Source organism: Malania oleifera, chromosome 5, assembly GCF_029873635.1.
Source record: "Malania oleifera isolate guangnan ecotype guangnan chromosome 5, ASM2987363v1, whole genome shotgun sequence".
Classification (NCBI taxonomy): Eukaryota; Viridiplantae; Streptophyta; class Magnoliopsida; order Santalales; family Ximeniaceae; genus Malania; species Malania oleifera.
In genome coordinates this window covers 16,471,006-16,497,533 of record NC_080421.1, presented here as the reverse complement: position 1 = coordinate 16,497,533, position 26,528 = coordinate 16,471,006, and the positions used below count along the sequence as shown (strand labels likewise).

The window sequence follows — 26,528 nt, the reverse complement described above, 5'->3', positions numbered from 1 at the left end:
ATTAGAACATTTTTTAACTCAAAAATAGATTCAAGTATATTAAAGATAAAACTGGTATAATTAAATACGCGTAAAATAAACTCATAAAATTTTGTGGAACTAATTAACATAATTGAAATTTACTTATAAAATAAACTCAGGTATGAATTTTAAATAAAAAAAAAGCTAATATAATCAAAATTTACTTACTTTCTTCTTTTACCGTGTGCTACGAATACAACTATCTTTAAGCAATGAGATCGAAAAAAGTGGGTGATTGAGAACTTACTCAAAAATTCTCTCTCCACCACAATTTCTTTCACTCACTAATCATTCTTTTTCTTAGAAAATTGTTGTGAAAAATGAAGGTTGAGAGCTCCTTATTTATAGGAAAATTTTGGGGAAGAAATGGAATTTGTAAAAGTGTGGGGAGATGGGTGAAATTATAATTTTTTTTTTTTTAAATTAAGAATGGGTAAGGTATGAGTTGAGTATGGGATGGGGATGGAAGCTATGTGGGAGTGTTTGCCACCATTCTCATTAAATAAAATTTTAATTAATTACTTACCTAATTAATCAATTAGTTAATTAATTATTTTATTATTTTTCTTGATCATTATTATCATTGTTATTACTTTTAAACTATTTTTAGTATTTATTTATTTTATTTTATTGAATAAGAATTAAATTTAAATTTTGAAAACTCATGTGGGCCCCACATGGTCTTGTGGGCCCCATATGGTCTTATGGGCCCCACACAACTTCGAGACTCAAATGGATCCTACGTAACTCGAATACCTCTCATGCGATTTTATGCATCCTACATAACTTTGAGACTCGTGTAAACCTCCATACGGCTTCGGGACTCATGTGGGCCCCACACAGTCTTGTGGGCCCCGCATAGGATACCTATATTATTATTATTTTATCATATATTTCTACAAATTATATCAGTCAAAACATTATTTTATGTACTTATTTACATATATAAATAGTGTATTGTGGCTCCGGGACTCATGTGGACCCCACGTAGTCTTGTGGGCCCCACATATGATACCTATATTATTATCATCTTATTATGTATTTCTACAAATTATGTCTGTCAAAACACTATTTTATGTATATATAATTATTTACGTGTATAAACAGTGTCTATCCTTTTTATCCTATGAAATTACATTTTGACCAAGCCGACCTCCAGGGAGCGACTGAGCCACAATGGTTTCTGAGCACTCACTTAGATAAGGTCTTTCTTAGGCATCAAACATGGAATCAAGGATCCTACAGAAAAACACTTCTGTATTGATATTAACTCAATGACCATTTTTATTATTTTATTATTATTATGCTTTAATCATATATATATTTTTGGGTCATCACACTTAACCTCAAAGAAAATCTTAAAACAATTAACACATGCTATGTATAAAAAATTTAATATATATTTAAAAGTATATATGTTCACACACACACACACACATAGTTGTGTCCTTAGAAACATCTCAATTTTTTACTTTTTATCAAAGTCCCTGAATTTGAATTCTAAACGTGGTAGAAAAATTGAAGTGTCAATAAGATTTTTAGAAGGCCAATAGCGTCTTCTTGTATATACACACACACCCATACACATACACATACACATGTACCCTTTGCAAGGTAAGAAAAAGTAGCAACAGGAGGAGTTTCTTCCCCCAAATCTAACAATTAAATTCTACTATTTTGACATAAAATAATTTCAATTTCATTGTTTCATTCAAAAAAGGAAATAAAAAGTGCAAGGTTGAAGTACGAATATGAAGTGAACATCTTTTCCAATCTAACCTTGCATGTGCAAAATAAATTAACTTGGTTGGTTCATTATTTAAAATATTTAATTTTCATTTATTTTTGTATCTTCATGTTTGGGAATTAAAATTCAAATCTTTGATTTGGATTGTGTAGATTTAGATAATATGTAATATAAAATCATACTATCGCTCAAATCCAAACAAGGATTATTTTATACTAAAGTTTGAGATTTTTATGTTACAACTTTCGTAATCAAATCTTAAAAAAGAGTGAGAAGAGATATGAGATAGGAATGAGCTACCTCTAGTTATGTAGTCCATACCTAATATAAACTTCTAATAAATTAAAAAAAGATGTGATACCCTGTGGAAGAAAGACTTAAAAATGATTAGATGTTACTACTCATATTTACAAGGTGCATATTTCTTTTCAGGAGTCTTCACATAAGAACTCCACGGTTAAGCGTGCTTGTCTTTGAGTAATTTTGGGATAGGTGACCTTCTGGGAAGTTTTCTCAGGAAGTGTGTGAGTGAGGACAAAATACACTAAAAAGAACACGTGTTGGTTTGTGGGGTCAGTTATTAGTCCGATAAGACTCGCCCCCTTTTTTGTCTGGTCCAGGTGGAGGAGGAGAGACGCAGTACTCCCTAACAAACTCAGGTTGGGGCATTAAAAAATGGTATCAGTGCTATTATCCAGCCAAAAGTGTGATGAGATTCACATCGCCTAGATTTGGAAATGTGGGTTCGCAACAAGGCAATTAAGTTCTGTAAGTGGGGGAGAATGTGATACCCCGTGGAAGAAAAACTTAAAAAGGATTAGATGTTACTACCCATATCAACAAGGTGCACATTTCTTTTCGAAAGTCTTCTCATAAGAACTCCACAGTTAAGCGTGCTTGACTTGGAGTAATCTTGGGATGGGTGACCTTCTGGAAAGTTTTCTCAGAAAGTGTGTGAGTGAGAATAAAAAATACTGAAAATGACATGTATTGGTCTGTGGGATCGGTCATTAGTCCGATAAGACCCGCCCCCCTTGTTGTCTGGTTCCGGTGGAGGAGGAGAGACGCAGTGCTCCCAGACAGACCCAGGTCGGGGTGTTACAAAAGAAATGGTAAAGGGGATGACAACTCGTCCCTAGATTGCTTGAGTATATCAAGAGTCCAAGGCATGGATGGTACTTTCTTTTTGTGCTCCACAAGGTCTCATTCATGAAGATGGTCTAAATGGCTTTGTAGATTAAATTTTCTTTCTTGCTAGCTTCCTTCTTGATATGTATCAAATTTTGCAACCACAAAACATACTTTCATTTATAGGGAAAAAAAGTTAAGTTTTCATGCCTCTACTAATACCAAGTTTGTGACCATAAAAAGAGATATAACTATTAAAGAGAGATGGTTCGATAAAGTGTAAGAAGAGATTTCAAGACATTGTGTGACAAAGATATAATGCACAAATATATCTTTACTTTTATCTCTTGCATAATATTTATAAGCTTTCATAGACTTCAAACTAGAATACAACTTAGATAAATTATTACAACCACACACTTTCTATCCTTCCTGTCTGACTTTATTCTTTGGTTGAGAAAGATGTAACAGAAAAATACTTTGTTCTTAATTTGATACAACAAAATGCACAATTTAATTTAGGACAAGATACATTGCCGATGATGAGTTATAGTAACAAATTTTCCATTTGGTATATACATGTGCTTCCACATACATTCATCTTTAACATCATTCTCAAGATTCACAAGGTTGTTGCTGATTTTTTTTTCATCCAAGTGCACGCTCAAGAACAACTATAACCAAGTGCTCACGAAACAATAATTATTTTTAGGTAAAAGGCATGGATCACCTATAAGGATGTTAAAAAGATATAGGCCTTGTATAAGCTTTCTGAAAATCTAATGAATTTTTCTTGACATTAGATTTATGGGATAGTTACACTCCTTTCATCAATCTACTATCAAGTAATTGAGTAAAAATTCCAAAAGTTGATTATTAATTTTACATTTTTCTTTTGAAAAAAATTGCTAGAAATTCATCTACACAACGATGGAGTACTTCACATATTTTAGGTGATTGCATAGCTTTGTTTGGATATTTGAGAGAAATCATCTCCAATGGTTGAGTTTACATATTTAAAGGGCATATGTGTGTTAATGGGAAAAGATACAAAATTTGAAAATTTACTTTGCTACTTGAATCAAATGTCAAAAGAGAGCATAGGAGTTCTAAAATCTCTATCGAGTTGCGTCTTTTTCTCAAATTTCATGAAAGGATAATGCCTTTTGCCTGTATAATTTCAATATCAATTGTTTTGCAATTTAATCATTAAAAAAAATGTACGAAACCCTTAGGTTGTGTTTACGAGCATGAATTTTAAGTTTTAATTTTGGATTTATATAAATTTAGACAAAATTTCACTACAATTTTTGTATAACATTTTACCCAAAATTCACAAAAATCCTAATTAATGGTTCCGTATCCAAGCTTCCAAGCACATAATTAATTAGTTCTTACTTCCGTGATTTTGTGGTTAGAATAGAGAATGAACATTAAGAGACATAAAAACATAATTCAAATAGAGAAACAAAATAAGTGCAGAGTTTATGTTGCACTTATCTCGAGATTAATATCTAAGTGCACTATTTATATTATTTGTCTTCCCTAATCTATTTAATAGATTAAATTAGTAATAACTTCTCATAACCACTTAATTCCTTAATGATTTATTGGGATCACATGCCTTCTCAACAAAGGAAACTCCACCATGTGGGTAGATGTTCAAGTAAATTACTAAAATATCCTTTGTAAGACAACATTAAACATACAGTCATTTAATTAATTTAATAATAACTTCTCAAACCATTTACTTAATTTCCTTAATGCTCAATTGTCAAGTGCCCTCTCAATAAATTTACAAATGAAAATAGATTATATTTTTATGAAGTGCCAATAATGCTTCCCTCTTCTATTGGAATTTAAGTCTTTCTAGTTAAATTTTTCTGATGAAAAATTAAAATCAAAAATAAAAATCACGAACATGAACTTGCACAAATAACTAATACAAATAATAAAAAAGAACCTTTTTAATGAAAATTGCATTAATTTTTAGTTGTTGAAAGCAAGAAAAAGTGTTTTCAAACTGGCAAACAGCACCTAAAAGAAGCCCAGCCGCCTGCATGCGCAAGAAGCTCACTCCCAATGGTTGCCAATAAAGAGATCTCAACCTCCAGCTTCCGCGTTGCCGTTTCCCTCCTGCTCCCTCTCTCTCCTCCATTTCAATTTTCAACCTGTGAAGTGCTTCGATTCCTCCTCCTCGGCAAGCTAGGGCAAACCAGATCTCTTTAACCAGCTCATGGAAGATCAATCAATGTATGCACTCATCTCGTATTCCCATTGCTGATTTCGGTATCAGAGGGATATCGAACTCGTTGTTAATCGATCCGCTGATTGATGCTTTCGTCCCGACTGCGGTTCGAATTCGCACATGGACTCGTTCTGGAGTCACACCAGCGCGCCAAACTCGTGGCATTTCCTCGTTGCAATCTACTTCGCTGTCATTTTCTTCGTCGCCAGGTTCTCCCTCGACAGACTCATCCTTCGCGTAAGATGCCTCTCTATATGTTTATATTTATCGCTTCTTTATGAGGTTTTAGCTCGAAATCGCTGTGTATGGAGCATGCTTCGGCGGGCTTTTTCTTTTGCTGTTTGTGATTGAATCTTGAATTGGAGTAAAGGTTAACGGAGGGCCCGTGGTATTTTCTTGATGGTTCGTGCAACATTGTATGTTTGATTTATGTGCATGTAAGCGCTTATTTGATTTCTGAGATATTGCTGGAAGAGTGAAAGAACAAAAGTTTTGAAAACTGATTTTTTGTTTGAGCTTTTCATTCTCAGGAAAAGGAAAGGCATATACATAAATTCCTGTTTCTTTTTCCCCCCTAAAATGCCCTCAAAGAACCATGTCAATGTTTAATAATCCAAGCAAGACAATGAAAACTATAGTAATATTGCCCCCTCCAAAACCAGTTTCCTGCTGTAGTTGGGCGTCTAGGGAAGGGGGTTGGAGGCTTCCAACGGTTGCTCTCTTTACAAGAAAGAGGAAGAAACAGCCAATCACCTTTTCATCCAATGCCCCTAACCTCAGATTCTACTTGGTCTCATGACTTGCAATGGATTATACCAGCAATGCTCAAAGATCAAATTCTTTCTTGAAAATCAGTAAACTGAGAGGTCAGCAAAGACACCTGAGATGGGCTATACTGGCAGCAATTGTATGGGAGATATGACATGAAAGAAATTGCAGAGCTTTTCAGAGCCCATGAAATGAATTGTCCTCAATCGCTCATTCAATATTGAAAAATTTTTCTACTTGGAGTCTTGGAGCTGTATTCCCCACGAATTTTCAAACTTTTGCATAGAGAGAAATTTTCTTCTGTCTTCATCATCAGCATTGTTATGGGAAATTGTCTTAGCCCCTTCCATTTTTCTCTCCTCTCCAAATAGCTTGGGCATTATTTGCTTTGCCTTTTAAATTTAATAGTAAGCTCATTACCGTTCAAAAAAGTATAAATAAAGTTCAGAGTGCGAAGATGAAGGAGGAAAAGAAACGTGGGGAAAAAGTTTTAGAGTAGATGAGGTTATTTGATAATTGATAGAAGAGTTGCGTCGTGCAGGTACATTTAAATCAATTTCTAAAGGCAGAATAGCCTTCTATTCTTTGTGTTCCAAACAATGGTTAATTGTCATTATAAGCTGATCAAGGTTCTGGCAATTGAAATTCCAGACACCAGACAAATGGTGTTTTTCTAATTACTGGTTTTGTTGTTAATTCATGTTATTGAATCTCTTGAATTGGTCTCGTGATAACATAGCTATAAAGTTAAATTTGTGCTGTGAAGGCCCTTACTCCTCATATGCACAAATTACAGTTTTAAAAGTAATTGAATAATGAAAAAAACTCAAATTTTAAAAATTCAAAATTATTATTTTTATGAATTGAATTTATAGCCTTTGATTTTAAAGTTCTTGTACATAAAATGCAGTTTAGAACCCTTTTTATTTATGCATATTTAATCAATCTACTTTGCCTCAGACCATACCCCTTAGATCGGTGACCTTATGTGCTTTAACAGCACTTTGCAATGAAAACTCTAGTGCTTCGTCAAAAATGCCTACATAGTTGTGCATCCTAGTGAGAGAAGCTTGATTCTGCGTCCATGCATAATCATACACATGTTAACTCACATGCCTACATTTGTATTTTTTTGTTTGTTTGTTTTTTTGTTTTTCTTATTTAATTTAATTTTTTATTTTTTATAAATGTTGAACAAGTTTATTATTGAGATGTTGGATTAACAGGTCATACATCACACTTTAGGCATATTCCTACTGGTTTGAACATGATTTATTCTATGTTACACTGTTGAAATTGTTTTGAAGCTGTAATTTGCTTTATTGTTTAAACTTTAAAGTGCAAAGTGATTCTCAGACTATTTAAACTCCTCATTGTACACCATCAAAATTTTGGCATCACACAATATTAAATTTTCTTAGGGCGGGCCTTGGATCAGCGGTAAGGTTGCTTTTTTGTGATTGGTTAGTCATGGGTTTGAGTCCAAGGAAACAGCCTCTGCATAAAAGTAGAGGCAAAATTGCGCATACTATGATGACCTTCCCCCTACCCTCGCAAAGCAGGGAACCTTGTGGCCTGGAGGCGCCCCTTTTACAATTATTAAATTTTCTGTGAATTAAACAAGTGTGCAAGGATCCATTTTGCAGAAGTATATGGTCTACCTTGCAAGGACATTTTTCATTTTTTTGGGGTTTCTTAATCATAAACTATTGACGTTGATATGGCACCATATATGTTTTACCCCATGACTGAGCTTCCAACAGCAAGAAATTAGTGGGATGGGACTATGGATTCTTTCTGTCAGATGTGATGCTTTTGATTTAGAAATTGTGTCATCAAGCTCTGATTACAGTTCAAAATCAGCTTGATATTGTCATGTTAGTGATTTGTCCTTAGATTTTGTTGCTGCCTCTGCTGCTCATACTTGGGAGAAAAATCTTATATTCAAATGTAGGAACCTGAATTAAGACTGAACTTTTGTGATCATTCCTTAAAAAATATGGCAGTACCGATTACTTATTAAATGAAGTTCAGGGCTATTACTTCATGGTTCCACGTTGTTGTGTCTGACTGCTGTTTTTTTGTGTTGAAGCCTGAGGATTTCCTAGGATTTTCTACTTTCCCCACTGCTTCTTTTAGCTTAATTTATTATGCAAAATGGAAATTTTTTGAGAACTTTAAATTAAACTACCAGTTCCATAAAATTTGTTGTTTAATGTGGTCAAAACTCCAAAAAATTTGATTTGACTTATAGCATGTATGTGGTAAGATGATGTCTTTTATGTTTCCTTCTCTTTCTTTCTTTTGTGCTGAAATATGAAGGAATCTTATATATGACTTATTATTATTTTTTCCTTATTAAATTTCAGTTATGTTCTATTTTAAAGGATGTTTTGCGAACATATGCATGCTTGTGATATAATTGTTTCTAAATGAAACAGTACTTTGTTGGTATTTAGTGTTGGACAAATTCAAAGACCATATGTTGTTCATATTTTCTATATATATATGTATGTATGTATGTATGTATATATAATTTCTTTTCCAAATCTAATCCAACATTTTCAGAGGCTGGCCATCTGGCTAGTGGGCAAGGGAGCCATTCCATTAAAGATTAATGAGGCTATGCAAGCAAAGATTGTAAAATGCTCGGAGTCTTTGTGGAAGCTTACATACTATGCCACTGTTGAAGCATGCATTCTCACCATTGCATACAATGAACCATGGTTCAGATATAGAAAAGAGTACTTTAGAGGTTGGCCGAATCAAGAGTTCAGGTGAGTTAACATAATTTGTCTAGTACTGGTTAGACAAAACCCATATGGAGTTAATTTTTAATTTGTGCAATTTATTGCTTATGTACTTGTGTACGATAGGCTTTTAATATTTAGCATGGCAGAATGACAAATTGCTTTCTTCTTTCATGGTTTATGTTAAATTTCATAAGAGGGTTCTTCTCAATGGGAACCAAGGGGGTGCCAAGACAGGTACAGCTGGACAAAATGATCAAATGTCAAAAAACTCAAGCCATACATTAAGGTCTGGTGAAAAAATTACTGGAATTCCCACATAAAAGGGTATACAAAAAGAATCTTTAATCTTATGTACAGAATGCTCCTTACCCTAAAAAAACCCTCTTATTCCTCTCCTTCCATATCCACCAAAGCAAACTAAGGAGAGCAATTTACCTTACATTCTTTTACTGTGATTTCCACAGCAATTCCCCCTGTTCTGTTTTACAGCTTCCAGAATTATTCCAGCTATATCTTTTAATGGAAATTAAAAAAAAGAACAGATTATCTATCATTTCATCTATCCTTACTCCAGTTGACACTTTCCAAACCCTATGGCCTACATTTCCACCTGCTTACCTGTTTTGGAACTTAATCTCCCACAGACCTCCCAACCAAAGCACTACCCCAAAAATGAACCCAATATATGCCAGAAATTGGGTACAGGATAATTTCCCTCCTATCATGGGGTGATATCTTCCCTTCCTCCATGAAAGTTCTAAACATCTGTTCTAGTGGCTTCAGTAGCTTGTTTGACTCCTGACAGGACAAGCAGATACTCTGCTTCTTGCTTTTGCAACTCTCTTCTTGCTTTTGCAACTCTCCTCGACTTTAAGGAAGCCTGATTGCTGCATACAAAGGCTTGAAGACCTTATAACTCATCTCATTTCCCTGAAGTCTTCAATCCTCTTAGCAGTGCAAGACTCTCCAAGCTGTTGCATATCCTGCTCAAATTGTTCTGACCCACAAAAAACTGTCATTTAATAACACTATCTCTCTTGACCAGCTTGAACTTCACTTGTCTAAACCCATCTTCATCCATGAGATTGATTTTCCTCCCATTGATTTGCATGACAACTTTGTCTCCCATTCCCTTTACGCTTGTGTGTAAGTATATACTAAATTTATCATTTTGGTTTAATGTTGTTATATTTAGTTGCATAACATGTTATGACATGGGACCTTGGCCCTTTTGATAAATAGTAGAGCAATGGTCTTTTGAGGACTTACATGGCACAAAAAGATGGAGGAAAAAACGCCTTCAGAATTTTTTTTTGCTCTTTCTTCATTTTTTTTTTTCGAAATTTTGTTCCATAAGTGGTTGAAGGTTCCAATAAGGAAAGCATACGGAATTTCCTTGAAAATTTTTAAGCATGAGCAATCTAAAATTTCTCACTACCAACCTGTTGACTATTTATTACATTTTTTCTTCTATAAGGTTTCATTGCCACTGACATACAATAACCTTGCCTTTTTTTTCCCCCTTCTTATTGACATGGTTGATTTAATAATGTTAATTTCTGCCATTGGCATATCAATGGTATGCTCAGCAATCAACAGGCTATAGTTATTTGGTGGGATGTTGCTTTGACAATTTGGTAATATATTCACTTCACTGGAGTAATAATGGGAACATATTTGAACTTTGTTTTTCCTATGTTTGTGCAGCAACTTGATGTTTTATTTTGGATCTTTTTCTACTCGCTCTGTTTTGAGTTATACTCTCACAACTAAGTTATCGCCAGTCTAAGGATGTCTTAATTGCTCCACTTTTTTGATTTCTCATTTCAGGATTCCGTTAAAACTTTTTTACATGTGCCAATGCGGATTTTACATGTACAGCATTGCTGCCCTCCTTACATGGGAGACTCGAAGGAAGGATTTCTCTGTAATGATGTCTCATCATATAGTCACTGTTATCCTGATTGGTCAGTCGTACATTACAAGGTATTATTTCTACACTGAATGTTTAGGATAATTCAATAAGACATAACATTAAATCTGTCAGTGTTGCCATTTCTCTGTTAGTATCTATTAATGGTTCTGTTACTCGTGGTATTTCTTTCATATGTATGGTATTCTGTGCATTTGTAGGAATTCTCTGTCATTGAAGTTGTTGATTTTGGTGTAGCACAAGCCTTCATATATTTGTGTTAATGTTATTTTTGGTCATTTAGCATTATTAGTATGTGCTCGTGTTATGTTAGTGAGCTGAGTTAATAAGGGTATTATGGTCGTTTGCATGTTTTAGCTTTATTAGTATGTGCTCGTGTTATGTTAGTGAGCTGAGTTAATAAGGGTATTATGCTTATTTGCATGTACTTGACATATATTATATACAGAGGGAGAGACCTATTGTCGTGATCAGGTCTTCCATTTTACCCAATTCTTCAACATGGTGTCAGAGCATATTCTGGGACCAAAACCCTAATTGCCACAAATACCTTCAGAACTGAAGCCTAAGACTTTAATCTGCTGCATGTCTACCATCATAGAATAATTGCCAGCACAACTGCACCACCATAGGCCTGAAAAATAGCCAGCAGCCACAGCAGTAGCCAGAAATTTCCTGGACAAAACTGTTGGTTCACGAACAAAAAAACCCCTTAGTATTTGCAAAACCAACACCATAGCCACCCATAGACATTGCCGATCTGCCCACTACTGAAATCCCATTGCTGGAGCTCCTGCCATGTGCTCTCTCATGCACCTGTTGAAGGCAGGCAAGGCCGACCCTGCTTGCAGGCATGTGAAGGTTTTTCCAGGCATGTTTCTGGTTTTAGTTGCTCCTGCACTGTTCTGATCCTTCTATAAACATATTATTGGAGTTTCTGATGATGGTTTTTGTTCAAAGATCTCACCTTTTTTAGGGGCAGTTTGGTATCACTATAAAAAATTACAAAATGAAAATTAGAAACGAAAACCAAAAACTAGGAGCTAGCAACCTGTTTGGTTAAATATTTGTAAAACTAAAATAAATTAAAATTTTAATTAAAATGCTCATTTTTGTTTTTAAATCAAATAATATAATTAAAATAATAAAATTGCAAAATAATACACATTAAAAAAATACTTTAGTAAAAATAAAATTATTATAACTATTTTACTTAATTGTTATGCTTTCAAATTTGACTTTACAATAAAATTTGGTTTTGTACATGACAATTGAAAAATAGTAAATATTTTGTAATTGCTTCATTATTATTTTTGGAAACTTATGTATATATTTATTTTAATTATATTTAAATTCATATGATCATTTAATTTTAATTTAAATTTAAAATTGTATGAAACAAATGATTTAAACCGAAAAAACTATTTTTGGATATTAAAATTTCTGGCTATAGGTTGCCAAAATAACTAAAAACCATAAAATCTGGTTTTCAGTTTTTTTTGCAAACAGCTGAAAACCAACAATAAAAACAAAAAATTTCCAACATAAACTAATGCATTTTTGTAAGCTATTTCTGAAGTGTACAGAAACAGAAACAAAAAACAGAAAACTATAACGATACCAAGTGGATCCTTAATTACTCATGTGAGGCACCAGGGGAATGATTGATTGGTACTGCCCCAAGCTGTTTGTCAATGTTTATTAGTTCATTGGGGCCTGAGAGAATGGTATTTGCTGTATTTTTGATTCGTTTTTTATCTTGTTCGTTGTGTTCTTGTGGTTTGCACCAGTTGTTGAAGGTTGCGTGTGTTGGGAACTTAGGATGGGGTCCATGAATCCCAAAAGCATGTTGTTCACTATGTATTTCTGATTTGCTGCTATTTCAAGGTTGTATGTGTTGGGATGGAGTCCCTAAATCCCAAAAGTATGTTTCCCTCCTTGGTCACTTGTTTGGCTATGGGGGAACAACACACCTGTTCTTGCAATATCAAGCATCCCAACAAGCTTCTCATCACATTGCATCTTTTGTTTAGAAATGTAATACGAAGTCTGTATGTCACCAAGAATCTCTCCCACTAGTCTTTCATTATTGATTTTTGCCATGTGACAAACGTAGCCAACTTCTTTTTTGCCCCCCGATATTCTAAAATTCTACCTCAAGTTACACTTATGGGTTGACAGTCGTAGTTAAGGGAATATGAATAGCAAATCCTACTCCCTCCATCTCTTTTTTTTTTTGTATCTTTGTTGATCTCCTTGTAATCTCATGTCTATTAGTAAGATTACAAAGCTACTAAATAATTTTGTGACCTTCTTTTCTAATTTTGTTGTTATTTAGGATTTGAAGACGAGGAAGACGGTTGGCACAGGGCGTGAGGCTAGTGGACAACAGACTTTACTACTTTGAGTTTCTATCTCCTCCTATTGCCTTTTGTTTTGTGGCTACACCACTTCAAATCCATTTCTGCCTTACTCATCCTTTATTGGACAAAGTAAAAAACAACTAGTTCTTACTTCGAATTCTGTGTCTAATCTTGTGTCAGTTTTGTCAATTGGGAAAGCATGATCGTGTTCCGTTTGCTTCTTGTATCAATAGACAGGTGGTCAGCCCGTTCATGTTAGTTCATCCCAATGTTTGGATTCTTAGTTGAGTCATCTCAAAGTCGGGGTTCCAATACTTTGTTTACATTTTTCGATGACTACTCCAAATGGCTTGGTTTGGAAGATCATTTCGAGTTTAATATATTTATTTAATGAAAGATCATTCCGAGTTTAATATATTTTGCACCTTGTTGCCTTCTGCTATCAAATAAGGACTTAGTTTGATGTATGAGCTAAGATACTTTGTAGTGATAATGTTAAGTACTTTAGTACTCAATTGACTACCTATATGACTATGGTATGATCCATCAATCATCTTTTGCTCACACTCCACGACAAAATGGTGTTATAGAGTAGAAAAACAGACATTCTCGAATTCTCTAGTACCTTTGTTGTATCTAATGAATGTCTCTCACCCTATGTTTGGGAGAGGCATTTGATTTGATTGGTGTGTATTTGGAAAAAATTTAATACAAAATTGTATTGAATTTTGTCTAAATGTAGCCAAATCTAAATTCAAGGCCTGAAATTTACGGTCCCAAATGCAACGTCAAAGTTTTTGGAGTGATGCCATGTCCATTGCTTGCTCTGGGGGGTCCACCGGGAGGAGAGCTGCTTCCCGAACGTCTGACTCGAGTGTGTATATGTTGTATCCACATTCGATTTACATGGGTGGCAAACCAGGGGGGAAGGCCGCCGCCCTGTGGGTTTGGTGTTGCACAGGGGGTCCAAAGGGCTAGTTGGTGGTTGGAGTTCCCGTGTCATTAAAAATAATAATAATAATAATAATAATGCCATCCTTTATCATTGGTGGTAAAATCCCATGTTCAGTTATCTTCCCAAAGCTCTTTTGATCTCACTCCTCTACGTATATTTGGTTGTGTTTTTGTCCATCACATAAGATGGATCCTTGTGCTATCAAATGTATTTTTCTGGGTTACTCCTATACAAAAAAGGGATATCAATGCTATAGCCCTACTTTATATTGATTTTTTGTCTTTGCTAATGTCACATTCTTTGAGTTCTATTTAACTTGTTCAGTCCCTTCCTCGACCCAGCCTTCAAGATCCTAATCTATTATCTTGCCCAATCTTTTCATCTGGTTTGAGTCCTTCTCAGCACTTAGATCGTCCCAATTTGTAGGTGTACACGTGGTGAGACTCAAGGGAGGAGAGCCTCCTTGAGCTTCAGTTTCTACACCTCTAGTTGCCTCGTCTAATGATCCTATTTCCCAAGATGTTGATCTTTCTATTGCCGTTTGAAAAGGTATATGCACCTATACCGAACATCCAATCTCTAATTTTTTTACATGATTTCTTGTCATCCTCACATTATTTTTTTGTTAGTACTAAGTCTTTTTGTTTCTCTTCCAAAATCTAATTTTGAAGCCTTATCCCATTCTGGGTGGAGGATTGCAATAGTGCAATTGTTGAAGAGATGTGTGCCTTATAGGGTAATAATACTTGGGGATTGGTACCTTTTCCCTTGTTGTTGGTTTCGCTAGGTGTATGCTATGAAAGTTAGTCTAGCTGGCTTTGTGGCTCGTTCAAAGGCCTTGTTGCTAAGGGATATGCTTAGGCTTATGTTTTGGATTATTTAGCTACATTATTCTTGGTTGCCAAAGTTGCACCATTTGCCACTCACCTCGCTATGTCTATTAGATGTGAAAAAGCCTACCTACATGGTGATCTTTAGGAGGAGGTCTATATGAAACAACCTCTTGAGTTTGTTGTTGGAGAGTCAGGCTTAGTGTGTCGGCTCAAGAAATCATCATGTGGTTTAAAATAGTTTTTTCAAAGCATGATTTGGTTAATCCAATGTTGTAGTATTTGAGCTTGGTCTTTGATAGTGTGTAGTAAATAACTCTGTATTTTATCATCATGACCATATGGTAGGATTTTGCACAATGTGTATGCAGATGATATTGTGATTACTAGTGATGATGATCAAGGTATCCAAGGCCTAAAGTATTTCCTACAAACTATGTTTTAGACCACAAATTTGGGACATTGAAGTATACTTGTGTATAGAAGTATCCATATCTCTTATGGGACATGTTCTTGATCTTTTAGATGAGACTGTGCTATTGGGATTCAAATCTGTTGATACATGTATGGGTCCTAAGATTAAGATAGTACTAGATATGGGTTACTTGTTGCCTGATTTAGGACGATACCAGATGCTTGATGGAAAGTTGAATTATCTCGTAGTCATTCAACCCGATATATCTTTCTCAACAAGTATTGTGAGGTCATCTGGGTCACACTTTTATTCAGGAATATATAGATGTTGATTAGGTTAAGTCACCTTTCGGTAGAAGATCCACAATCTGGTATTGTATCTTTGCTAATAATAATTTGGTTTCCTTGAAGAGTTAGGTATAGTTTGGTTGCTTCAACTGGGCACATGTTGAAGAACATGTTGGAAGAATTAGGTTTTCCTTGTTTTTGGTCCATAAAGTTGATGTGTCATGTGTGATTATCAAGCAGCTTTTTACATTTCCTTGGTGCCTCCAACCTAATCTTCCATGATTGGACAACACACATTGAAGTTGATTGCCAATTTGTCTGTGAGAAACTTGTGTGGAAGCTTATGACAATTACTCATGTGAAGTTTAATTTGCAACTTGCTGATTTATTCGATGGAGTCTTGGGGGTGGTGGGGGGTTCATGTTAAATTCGTTTATAACAAGCTAGGAGCATATGATATCTATGTTGTAGCTTGAGGGAGAGTGTTAATGCTTATTTTTGGTCATTTAACATTATTAGTATGTGCCAATGTTATGTTATTTAGTGTTAGGGTATTATGGTCATTGGTATGTAGTTGATATATATTATGGATCGAGGGAGAGACCTATCATTGTGATTAGGTCTTGCATTTTACTCAATTCTTCAACAATTAGAACAATTTTCTGTCATATGTTTTTATTTCATATTTACAAAAAAATATTTTAAAATATTTAAGTAGAAAATTTATGGGTATTTTGCTCTTTTTTTTTTTTTTTTAAAATTTATAAAATTTTATTTGGCCAAACATTGTCGGAGCATATGCTTTGTTGGAATGAAATCTATTTTGTGCTCATAAGTGAGTTGATTTCTTTTTGATTAGAAAAAAAAAAAAAAACTTCATTAATAGAAAGGAGAACCAGCTATAGAGATCGAAGGATAAGGCATCCTCTTTAAAAAAAAAAAAGACAGTTACAATAGAGCCCCATTCAATCTCTCTAAAGATTACACAACTAAACTCCCCAAAATTAATACAAGGAGTGAGTCCAAAAGGAAGCAAGGAAAGCAACATTATCGCATAATAGGGGAGTTGCTTTTCCATTAAAAATCCTTGGTGTGATGGCAAGTGCTTCTGCCTCGGTACGGGTGGTCTCGGGTTCGAGACTTGGGAGCGGCCTCTCCAAAAATGGGGGTAAGGCTTGCCGACATCCACCTCTCCCAGACCCCACTTAATGTGGGAGCCTTCTGCATTGGGTACGGCCTTTTTTATTCCTTTTGATCCACAAAATTAAAAAAAAAAAAAGCAAAAACAGAGCATCTCCATAAACCCACCCGTTTCTCCTCCCAAAACCTCTGTATTGCACCAATGAGAATGTGCACACAACCTCATCGAAAACTGAAAACAGATAAGACCCAAAGCTGCTTAGCCACCTGACAATGGAGAAACAAGTGGTCGGTAGTTCCACTTGATCTAAACACATATTGTTAATGGTTATTTTAGTTGTTTAGCATTGTTAGTGTGTTAATAAGTGCTAGTTAGTATGGGAATTATGGTCATTAGAATGTATTTTATATGTATTATAAATAGAGGGAGAGGCCTATTGTTATGTTAGATCTTTCATTTTACCAAAAATCTCAACATGTTATCAAAGCAAGATCCAACCTAAACCTTACCACCAGACTCAGTCATTGGCAGAAAACACCATGCCATGGCTCTTCTCACAACCACCAAAACCCGTCCATATTTTCACAAAAATCACATAGCCAAAAACAGAACCCCCCTCTGAACTGTGTAGCCTTGTAAAATCTCATCACAGGAAACCACCCCTTGTGCCCCCATGTGCTGATCGACTGCTGGCAGTCCTGACCCCACGTGCTGGCATGTGAGACAGTGTCCGGGTGGCTTTTGCTGCATTTTTTTTTCCAGCATAATTTGATTTCTTCGATAGACCATAAAATCATGCTCTTGGGCATGCGTTTTGCTCAAATATCCAATCTTTCTTTACCATACACTCGTGGCAAACTGCTAGTTGTTTGGTAGTAGTAAAGTCCATTGGTGAGTCTCCTGGAGCAGTGACACTGTTCAGTTAATTTTGTGAGGCTGTAGCAGTGTTATACTAGTTTGTTGTTGACTTGTCCATGGTTGTTTTGATGGTTCACATTGTTCATGGTTGTTCCGGTTATTCGATTGTCCCACTTGTTTGACATTGGTCTAGTTTGTGAGTGTTGGGATGGAGTCTATGAATCTCAAAAACATGTTTTTTTTCGTAATTGCCACAAATAATAATTGAAAAGTTGGATGGAAAGAATTATGTTTAGTGGTCTAAGGCTATGAAGGTTTATTTAATAGGATTAGGAAAATCTGACCACAATTCCAATGTAGGCCTTTTGATGATGAGAAGAGAAAAGAAGTGTGGATCCGGGAAGATGCTTTGATTGTTTCCCTCTTGTGGAACATGTTGGAATCCCATATTGCATGGATGTGCATGCAAGGAGATTTGGATTATGTCTAGATTTTGTGTTGTAGTAACATTACACATTTGTATGATTTATCTGCGGAGTACTTTCAGTTACAACAGGGAGATAGGAGTGTTACAGAGTATTTTGGAGAGATGAAGCGTATTCATGAGGAGCTTAACATCATGCAACCTATAACCACAAGTTCAGTGAGATGTAGCAGCAGAGGGAGTAGATGACAGTTCTTCGGGTTATAGCGGGTTTGAAACCCTTGTTTGAGGCGGTCCAGTCCTAGATACTTGGTAGTGCAGAGCTGCCATCACATCTGGCTTTGAGAGGACAACCTTTGCCATGCAGGGTGATTTTGGTTATCAACCAAGTAGCTACAAAAGTTATTGAGGTGGTTTGAGTGGCTATGGTGGAAGAGATTGACGAGGTAGAGGCACTCCTAGCAAGTGATCTCATTGTGGAAGAGGGGGTCATACTATTGAGCAGTGTTGGGATCTCCATGGTATACATCCTTATGTTGCTATTGTAGCCACCATAGTCTCCACACCTTTAGGCCAAGTGGATAGGTAGCAACATACTGTATTAGGAAGAGTATTCCAAATTCTAGCAATATCAAGAGTCCTAACAGACTTCCTTTCCCATTGCATCTCTTGCCTGCATAGGTAACCCAACAACTTGCCTGTTGTTTAGTACTTTTGTCCTAGTCCTTGGGTTATGGACTCTGTTGTGGCTGATCATATCACAAGTAATCAGGTATAGCTAATTTAATATCTAAACTCTCAATATCGTGAAAACATACCTCGTGTTATTCTTGTTGAAGGATCCATCACTGCTGTTAAGGGAATTGGGAATTCGGGACTGTAAATTCCACATACTCTTTTTCTATTCCTTCGATTTTGTACTCCAAGTTTCCTTTCATTCGTATATTAGTTAACAAGATTACCAAATTCATGAATTGTTCAGTAACATTCTTCCCTGATTCTGTGGTCATTCAAGGTTTGAATATGAGGAAGACAATTGATGGAGGGCGTGAAGCTGCTGGACTTTGTCACTTTGAGTTGTTATCTCCTTTTGCTGCCTGCATTGCTGCTGCCACACCTCTCCAAATCCATTGTTGAATTGATCATACTTCGTAGGAAAAGTTGAAACTTCTAGTTCTTGATTTTGAGTTTTGTGTCTAGTTTTGATTGTGAGTCTTGTCAGTTGGAAAAGCATCATTGCATACCTTTTGCCTCCCGAGTCAATAAATGGGCAGCAAGCCCTTTCATGTCAGTCCATTTTGATGTTTAGGGTCCTAGCTGAGTTGTGTCCAAGTTGGGTTTTTGATACTTTACCTTTGTGGATGATTTTTCAAGGATGACTTGAATATATTTAATAAAAGATTGTTATGAGTTGTTTCATATGTTTTGTGCCTTTTTTTTTTGAAATAAAGACTTAGTTTGGTTTGTCAATTGGGATACTTTGGAGTGATAATGTTAAAGACTATTTCAATTATTTAGTACTTAATTCACTACTTTTGTGATTTTTTCTGGTATTATTCTTCAATTATCTTGTGCACACACTTTTCAACAAATTGAGGTTGCTAAGAGAAAAAATAGGCATATCTTTGGAAATTGCTCGCACCTTATTTTATCAAATGCATGTATCTAAAGTGTTTTGAAGTGATGTTGTATCTTATCAACAGGATGTTGTCCTCTGTTAGTAGTGGTAAAATTCCCTACTTTGTTCTCTATTCTCTTTACCTCCTCATATGTTTAGGCATGTGTCCTTTGTTCATCGGCTAACTCTTGGGGTGGATAAGTTGGATTCTCGTGCCATAAAATGTGTCTTTCTGGACTACTTGTGCTCTCAAAAGGGATATTGTTGTTATAGTCCTACATTGCATTGCTTTTTTTTTTTGTTTCTATAGATATTACCTTCTTTGAGTCTACACCATATGACTCTCAATCCCTAAATGCTTTTGATCTCAATGAGTCTCTTCCTCTACTAATCTTCCAAATTTTAGTTTGTTCTCCTTACCCAATTGTCCATCGTTGTCTCCATGTAGTTTGAGTCCTTATTGTCTCGATCATCCTAATTTGCAAGTGTATTCACGATAGTAGCTCCGAGGAAGAGGGCCTCCTTTAGCATCTACTACCACACCTTTGGTTTCCTAATATGATGATCATATTTGTAGGATGTTGATTCTCCAATTGCTATCTAGAAAGGTAAATGCACATGTACACAACATCCCATCTCCAACTTTGTTTGCTTTGAATTCTTGTCACCCTCCTATTATTTTTTTGTCACTATATCATTTATTGCCCTACCTAAATTTGCTTCTGAAGTCTTAGCCCACTTTGGGTGGAGGAATGCAATGGTTGAAGAGATGAGTGCCTTATAGGACAATGATACTTGGGAATTGGTATTTCTTCCTCCTGACAATTCTATGGTTCGTTGTCGTTGTGTATATATTGTGAAAGTCGACCTTGATCTTTTTGTGGCTCATTGAAGGCACACTTCACTACTTAGGGGTATACTCAAGCGTATGGTTTGGATTATTCATACACTTTTCCCCCGCTTTCAAACTTACCTTAGTACGTCTATTCATCTCCTTGGCCACCACTTGTCATTGGCCTCTGCATCAGTTAGATGTGAAGAATTGGTATTTCTTCCTCCTGACAAATCTATGGTTTGTTGTCGTTGGGTATGTAGTGTGAATGTCTACCTTGATCTTTATGTGGCTCATTGAAGGCACGCCTTCCTACTAAGGGGTATACTCGAGTGTATGGTTTGGATTATTCACACACTTTTCCCCTAGTTGTCAAACTTACCTTAGTACGTCTTTTTGTCTCCTAGGCTACCACTTGTCACTAGCCTTTGCACTAGTTAGATGTGAAGAATGGCTTCTTGCATGGTGATCTTCAAGGTGAGGTCTATATGGAGCAACCGGTTGGGTTTGCTGCTCAGGGGATTCAGGATTATTATGTTGGCTCAAGAAGGCATGATATGGTTTAAAACAGTCTCCCAGAGCATGATCTGGTCGATTCAATGTTGTAGTACTTGAGTTTGGCTTTCAACTATGTGTAGTGGATTACTCTATGTTTTATTGTCATACTTCATTGGGTGGGATTCTTCTTATTGTGTATGTGGATGATATTGTAATTAGAGGTGATGATGATCAAGGTATTCATAGCCTAAAACATTTTCTATAGACCTTTTAAACCAAAAATTTGGGACCATTGAAATATTTCTTGGGTATGGAAGTATCTAGATCTCGTATGGGAACTGTTTTGTCATAAAGGAAGTATGTTCTTGATCTTTTGGATGAGATTTATGTTCTTGATCTTTTGGATGAGATTGGGCTGTTAGGATCCAAATCGAGTGATACACCCATGGATCCTTATAGGAAGTTAGTTTCAGATATGGGTGATTTGTTGCCTAAGCTAGGACGATACTGGAGATTTGTTGGAAGAATTGGGTTTTCCACATTAATCAAACTGCTCTTCATATTGCCTCCGACCCATTCTTTCATGAGCAAACAAAACACATTGAAGTTGATTGCCATTGTGTTTAGGAGAAATTTATGCAAAAGCTCATAATGACCACTTATATGAAGTTCGATACACAATTTGCTGATTTATTTACCAAAGCTTTGGGGGTTTCTCGTTTTAAATTTATTTGGAGCAAGCTAGGAGCATATGGTATCCATACTCCAGCTGAGGGGGAGTGTTAATGGTTATTTTAGTCATTTAGCATTATTTGTGTGTTAGTGTTGTATTAATAAGTGAGAGTAAGGGTCTTATGGTCATTAGAATGTATTTGATATATATTATAAATGGAGGGAGAGGCCTGTCGTTATCTTGGATCTTTCGTTTTACCAAAAATCTCAACACAAGCATCATTACTTCATTAGTATTAAGCCTTATAAGGTATTGGCACTTGTAACAAATCGTTAGTATTAAACCTATTAGGAGCCATAGTCCACATGAAAGCCCTGATTTTTGGAGGAACCTCTGCCTTCCAGATGAAAATTACTCAAGGGGGATTCAAAAGTTGAGAGAAAAAGGATTTTGTGGAAAAAGAGCCAGAAGTATCCTCTCTCCAAACCCTCCAATCATTTTTCACATGAGTAAAAGAATCCAACACTCAAGAAAATGGTCATATCATCAACCTCTCTTCCATTGAGATTTCTTGAAAAAATGAAATTCCAAGAAAGGGAGGCCCCCTCCAAAGAATAAAAAGCATTATTAGGGCATTATGAGTGGAAGTCAATTGAAAAGATGAGAAACCAAAGACTGCAACAAAACTTCTCCCTCTCAATTATCCTCCCAAAACCTAATGAGATTATTCCGTTTCCAACTTGAAAATAAGTAAGAGGGTAGAATAAGTGAACAACCTGTGAATAAATTTCTGAGGGCTTGCTTGAGAAGCATTGTCACTACCTCTAGCATCTAGCCATACTTCTAATTACCATGTGCAATAAGTAGTTGAACCTCCATAACCTTTCCCAACTAGAGAAATGTTTTTAGACCCCACATTGTTGAGGCCTAAAACCCCTTTAGACTTAGATCTTCTAAGCCTTGCCTAGCTAACTAGATGGTCCCGCTTCCCCTCTCCTATACCTGACCGAAAAAAATCTCCTATAAGCCTCTCCAAGGCAGCAACCACGCCTGCTGGAATTTTAAAATGACAAAGTAAGTGAGAATATTAGAAAGAGCAGCATTGATAAGAGTGACGCGAACTCCTAAGGATAAATACACCCTCTTCCAACCCTTCAACCTACTCTAGAAGGTGATCCTTAAGGCTTCAACAATAGACATTCATTGTTGCTGTCAAGGGAGTTCAGTGCACATCATGGTTGCAGGAAAAGGAGAGAAAATAGTATGGCTTAAGGATCAGCTCCTCCATAATGCAGGTGAGTGGAGGACTTTATTTTCCTGCATCTTCTCTTGTGCCAATAATGCAGGAAAATAGGAGAAAACAGTAGGAAAATAAACAAGAAAAAAAAAGAGAGTAAATTTGAAGATAAAGCTCAATTTGGGCTGAATGCTCAATAATCCAATTTGCTGTCATGGTTGCACATCAAGCCTTTATTATAGGCTTTCTCCTCATACTAAACAAGTAAGCAATCGCTAGGAATTAATATCCTACGTAAATGAAACATAATACCAAATCCCCAAAAATTATAACAACACATAAATGTAAAATCTTTATTCATAAAGACCTAGAAAATCATGAAGACCCTATACAATCTACTCAATCATTGGCTTATAGAAATCCTACTATAAAGACGCTGCAAAAATAGAAAAAAATCTTATAAATATTAAAGTACAAGATTGTCAAAAAATCCTAAAATGCCAAACATTTCAATTGCAGGCCTTGAAGCTCATATTGCATAAATTTTCCTTTCAATTTATTATTATTGTCATAATCGTTCTTACCATCGCCCTTATAATTTACTTTTGTTATGGTATTACTTATATGATGACATGATGCAGAAAAGCAGAGCTATTTTGCTATAATGTGTTCTTGAAATAGATTTCGTTCTTTTATTAATCAGTTAAAGATTGAAGATCTAGGGATGTTTAATGTCAGTTTCTCTGGGAGTTTGGGTGCTTGTCAGAACCATTCATTTAGTTCCTTAACTGATAGTTGCGCTTATAGCCCCATGCATGCCCTTTGCATGTGCTCTAGGGTCATTTGTCTTTACTTAACAGAAATTATGTTATAAATACGGATGTGAATGATACTTTCAACAAACTAAGACACAGGGCAGGGGCAATTTAAAAAAAAATAAAAGTCAAGGACAGTGTTGAAAGGTAATTTGGAGAAGTAATGTTGTGTTTAATTAGAACATTCCTTCAATGCCTTTCACATTGAACATTTATTAAATATGATTATGAAAAAATCTATTTTGATGATAAATATACAGTCCAATGACTTTTAAATTTGAAAATTGGAGGCCAAGCAGATGAGTCTTTGCTTAAAATAGAATAGATATCTTGGGTTTATTATTCCATATGAATTACTAGTAGGCTATTTTTTCTGAAGCATTCCATGTGCTTTTAAACACCTTTCAATTTTTTTTTTTTTTTTTGGTTTTTGTTTTGCTTACATTTGAACTATCACTTGATTAGGGCAGCAACATGTGTTGGCTTTAATAGATACATTTGAATGGAATATTTGCATGTGAAAATGATAGTTAATTGTATTCCCAGCAGAGTTTATTTACATCCATGGAGAACCTTTCTTTGAAAGGGTGAATTCATTTTTGAGAGAGATATTTTTCAGAGATATTGAATTTCAGGCTCAATTATTTTTCTTAGAATAATATCGTGGTATATGATGAATCAGTCACTTTAATATTGGGAGATAACTAGGTTATGTCTAAACAAAACTTTTATTAGTACCGTACCATAAATGACCAATTTTATTGCTAGCTTGTTGTGCCTTCTTAGCAACCACTTACTTTTTTATATTTGTTTCAGTGGGTGTCACTTGAAATAAAAGTCATATTTCACTCACTCTTGAAATGTTGATTAAGCTAGTCTCGTAACTTTTAAGGATATCATTTTGTTTGTGAGTTTATCATATGCCCTCCTTGGTAGCATATTTGTTGGCTTGTATTATATTTGTTTTTTTTTTTTTGATATTTTTAATACTTTTACTATGGACAATTACAAATAGGGAGAACCAACATAATATTCCAATTCAAGCATTTTGCAGGACTTGGATGATTTCTGCAGTTTTTAATTTGTGTTAGAGCCCAAAACATTTCAAAATTTCCTTTTTCGTTAAGGCTTATGTACATTGTTATGGGAAGTAGTAACCTAACAGGGTATTAGAGCCATTGTTACTTGAAGGTCCTGTGTTCTACTCTTGTTACTTGCATTACCCCTAATGATGTTACTGAGTGTTTCTTTCTCTTTCCATGTGCAATCAAGCTGTACATGCAGGGTAGTGTTAAATCAAGCTTGACATATATTGTTGGTTCACAACCAAATAGCGCAATCTTTTAGGTAAAGTGGCAATTTAACATCTTAAATTTCTAATTAATAAATAAATGTCAGATTGTGGGTCTTCAATAAGAAGTCAGTTATGGAAGCTTCATGCTGTACCAAAGTTCTTTGAAACAGGGAATTATATGTTTCTCTTTTCCCATTATTTGCCCAAAATATTTGGCAATGCGGAGGAGAGGATTTGCCAATCTTTTTCTAATATTTGGAGAAGATGATACCCTAAATTGTTTCCAAATTCCAATTCCATGCACATAAATTACACTTTAACATTTGAAATTGTCAAGGTGCATTTTTTATTCTAGAAAAGTTATCATAGTTGAACTTTTTAGTTGGAATAATTGATGAAACAAAAGTATCACTGTACTTTGAGACCTCAAAAGAGAGTCTGATGCAAGACAGATTGGCAGAAGAGGATGATGCAGGAAAATAAGAGAAAACAATACGGAAGTAACTCAATTTAGGACTTAATACTCGATATTCCAGTATGCCTCTCATGGTTATGCATTGAAGCATTGAACTTATATATATGCTTTCTCCTAATACTAAGTAAGGAATCAATCTCTTGGGAATAATATCAAATCCTAATTAATGAAACATAATCAAATCCCTAAAAATTAGACCATCACATAACTGTAAAATATTAAAATCATAAAAATTTCAGACAATCATAAAGGCCATAGATAATCATAAAATCCATAGATAATTAAAAATACCCTATATAAGGAATTCACCTATGCTAGATTCGACATGAAGATCTCACTGGTCCCTATCAATTCCCCCTGTGATGAGAAAAACATGTCATTGGCAAGAAAAGATGGATGTAATGCTCCAATAGATTTGGGTCTAGTTGACACAACTCATCCTCTATACCCCATGTGAAGTTGGAAGTAGGGTGATTGGTCCACTTAACAAGGTACTGTCTGTACCTTCCTTGTGTATTGCAACATGCTAATCTTCTAAAATGCTCTCCCGATGTGCAGAAGAGGGCAGAAGAGATAGAAGCACTGGGATTGGAACCAATGGAGAAACCACTCAAGAACGTGAGATGTTTGCATGCACAAGAGGAGACTCAAAGTTGCCTCGCTAAGGGGTTAAGTCCACAACACAGAAAATAGGATTAATGCTCATATTGGATGGTACTTGGTAGTTCAAAAGCATTAGGCCCAAAATATGAAGCATGTGAAAAGCATGCTTGGGGTAATGTTCAGGATGGACACATACCATCGCATAGTCACCCTCATTTAATTTGCATTTTCATAGCAATCCTTTGTCTAACGTCAGTATGAAGGCCACAGATATGTTGGAAAAAAACTCAGGTGGCATAGATGGGTGGGTATCAAGGGGATAAGGTCAACCTAGTGGCGAGGGGAATAATTATGAATAATTTCGTTGAATTATTGTATGCAAATTCTTCAGTAGGTAACAATAAATTCAAGGTTTCATGATTATCCTCTACTATGCACATCTGACTGTCACTTAGACTGCAGTTAACCACCTCAGTTTACCATCAATTTGAGGATGGACAACAGCTGAAAAATTTAGTTGTATGGGGAACAATTTCCTTAACTCTATTGATGAGGACAACTGATGCTGCGTGTGTAGAGGAATTAGACTAGAAATCTGACAGATTGGATAAG

The 26,528-nt window shown here is 35.5% G+C and overlaps 1 protein-coding gene across 2 annotated transcripts in view; it reads left to right on the top strand.

Annotated features, from left to right (window-relative positions):
- The first annotated feature begins 4,891 nt into the window (after positions 1-4,891).
- The window catches only part of LOC131155794 (ceramide synthase LOH2), a 38,542-nt gene continuing 16,905 nt past the window's right edge, over positions 4,892-26,528 (top strand). The window contains exons 1-3 of one of the 2 annotated variants that reach the window (XM_058109206.1): positions 4,892-5,381; positions 8,481-8,689; positions 10,496-10,651. In XM_058109206.1, the coding sequence (XP_057965189.1) occupies positions 5,265-5,381; positions 8,481-8,689; positions 10,496-10,651 (482 nt within the window). In that variant the 5' untranslated portion in view covers positions 4,892-5,264. The remainder of the gene's footprint in view (positions 5,382-8,480; positions 8,690-10,495; positions 10,652-26,528) is intronic. The other variant, XM_058109205.1, reaches the window with a different exon arrangement.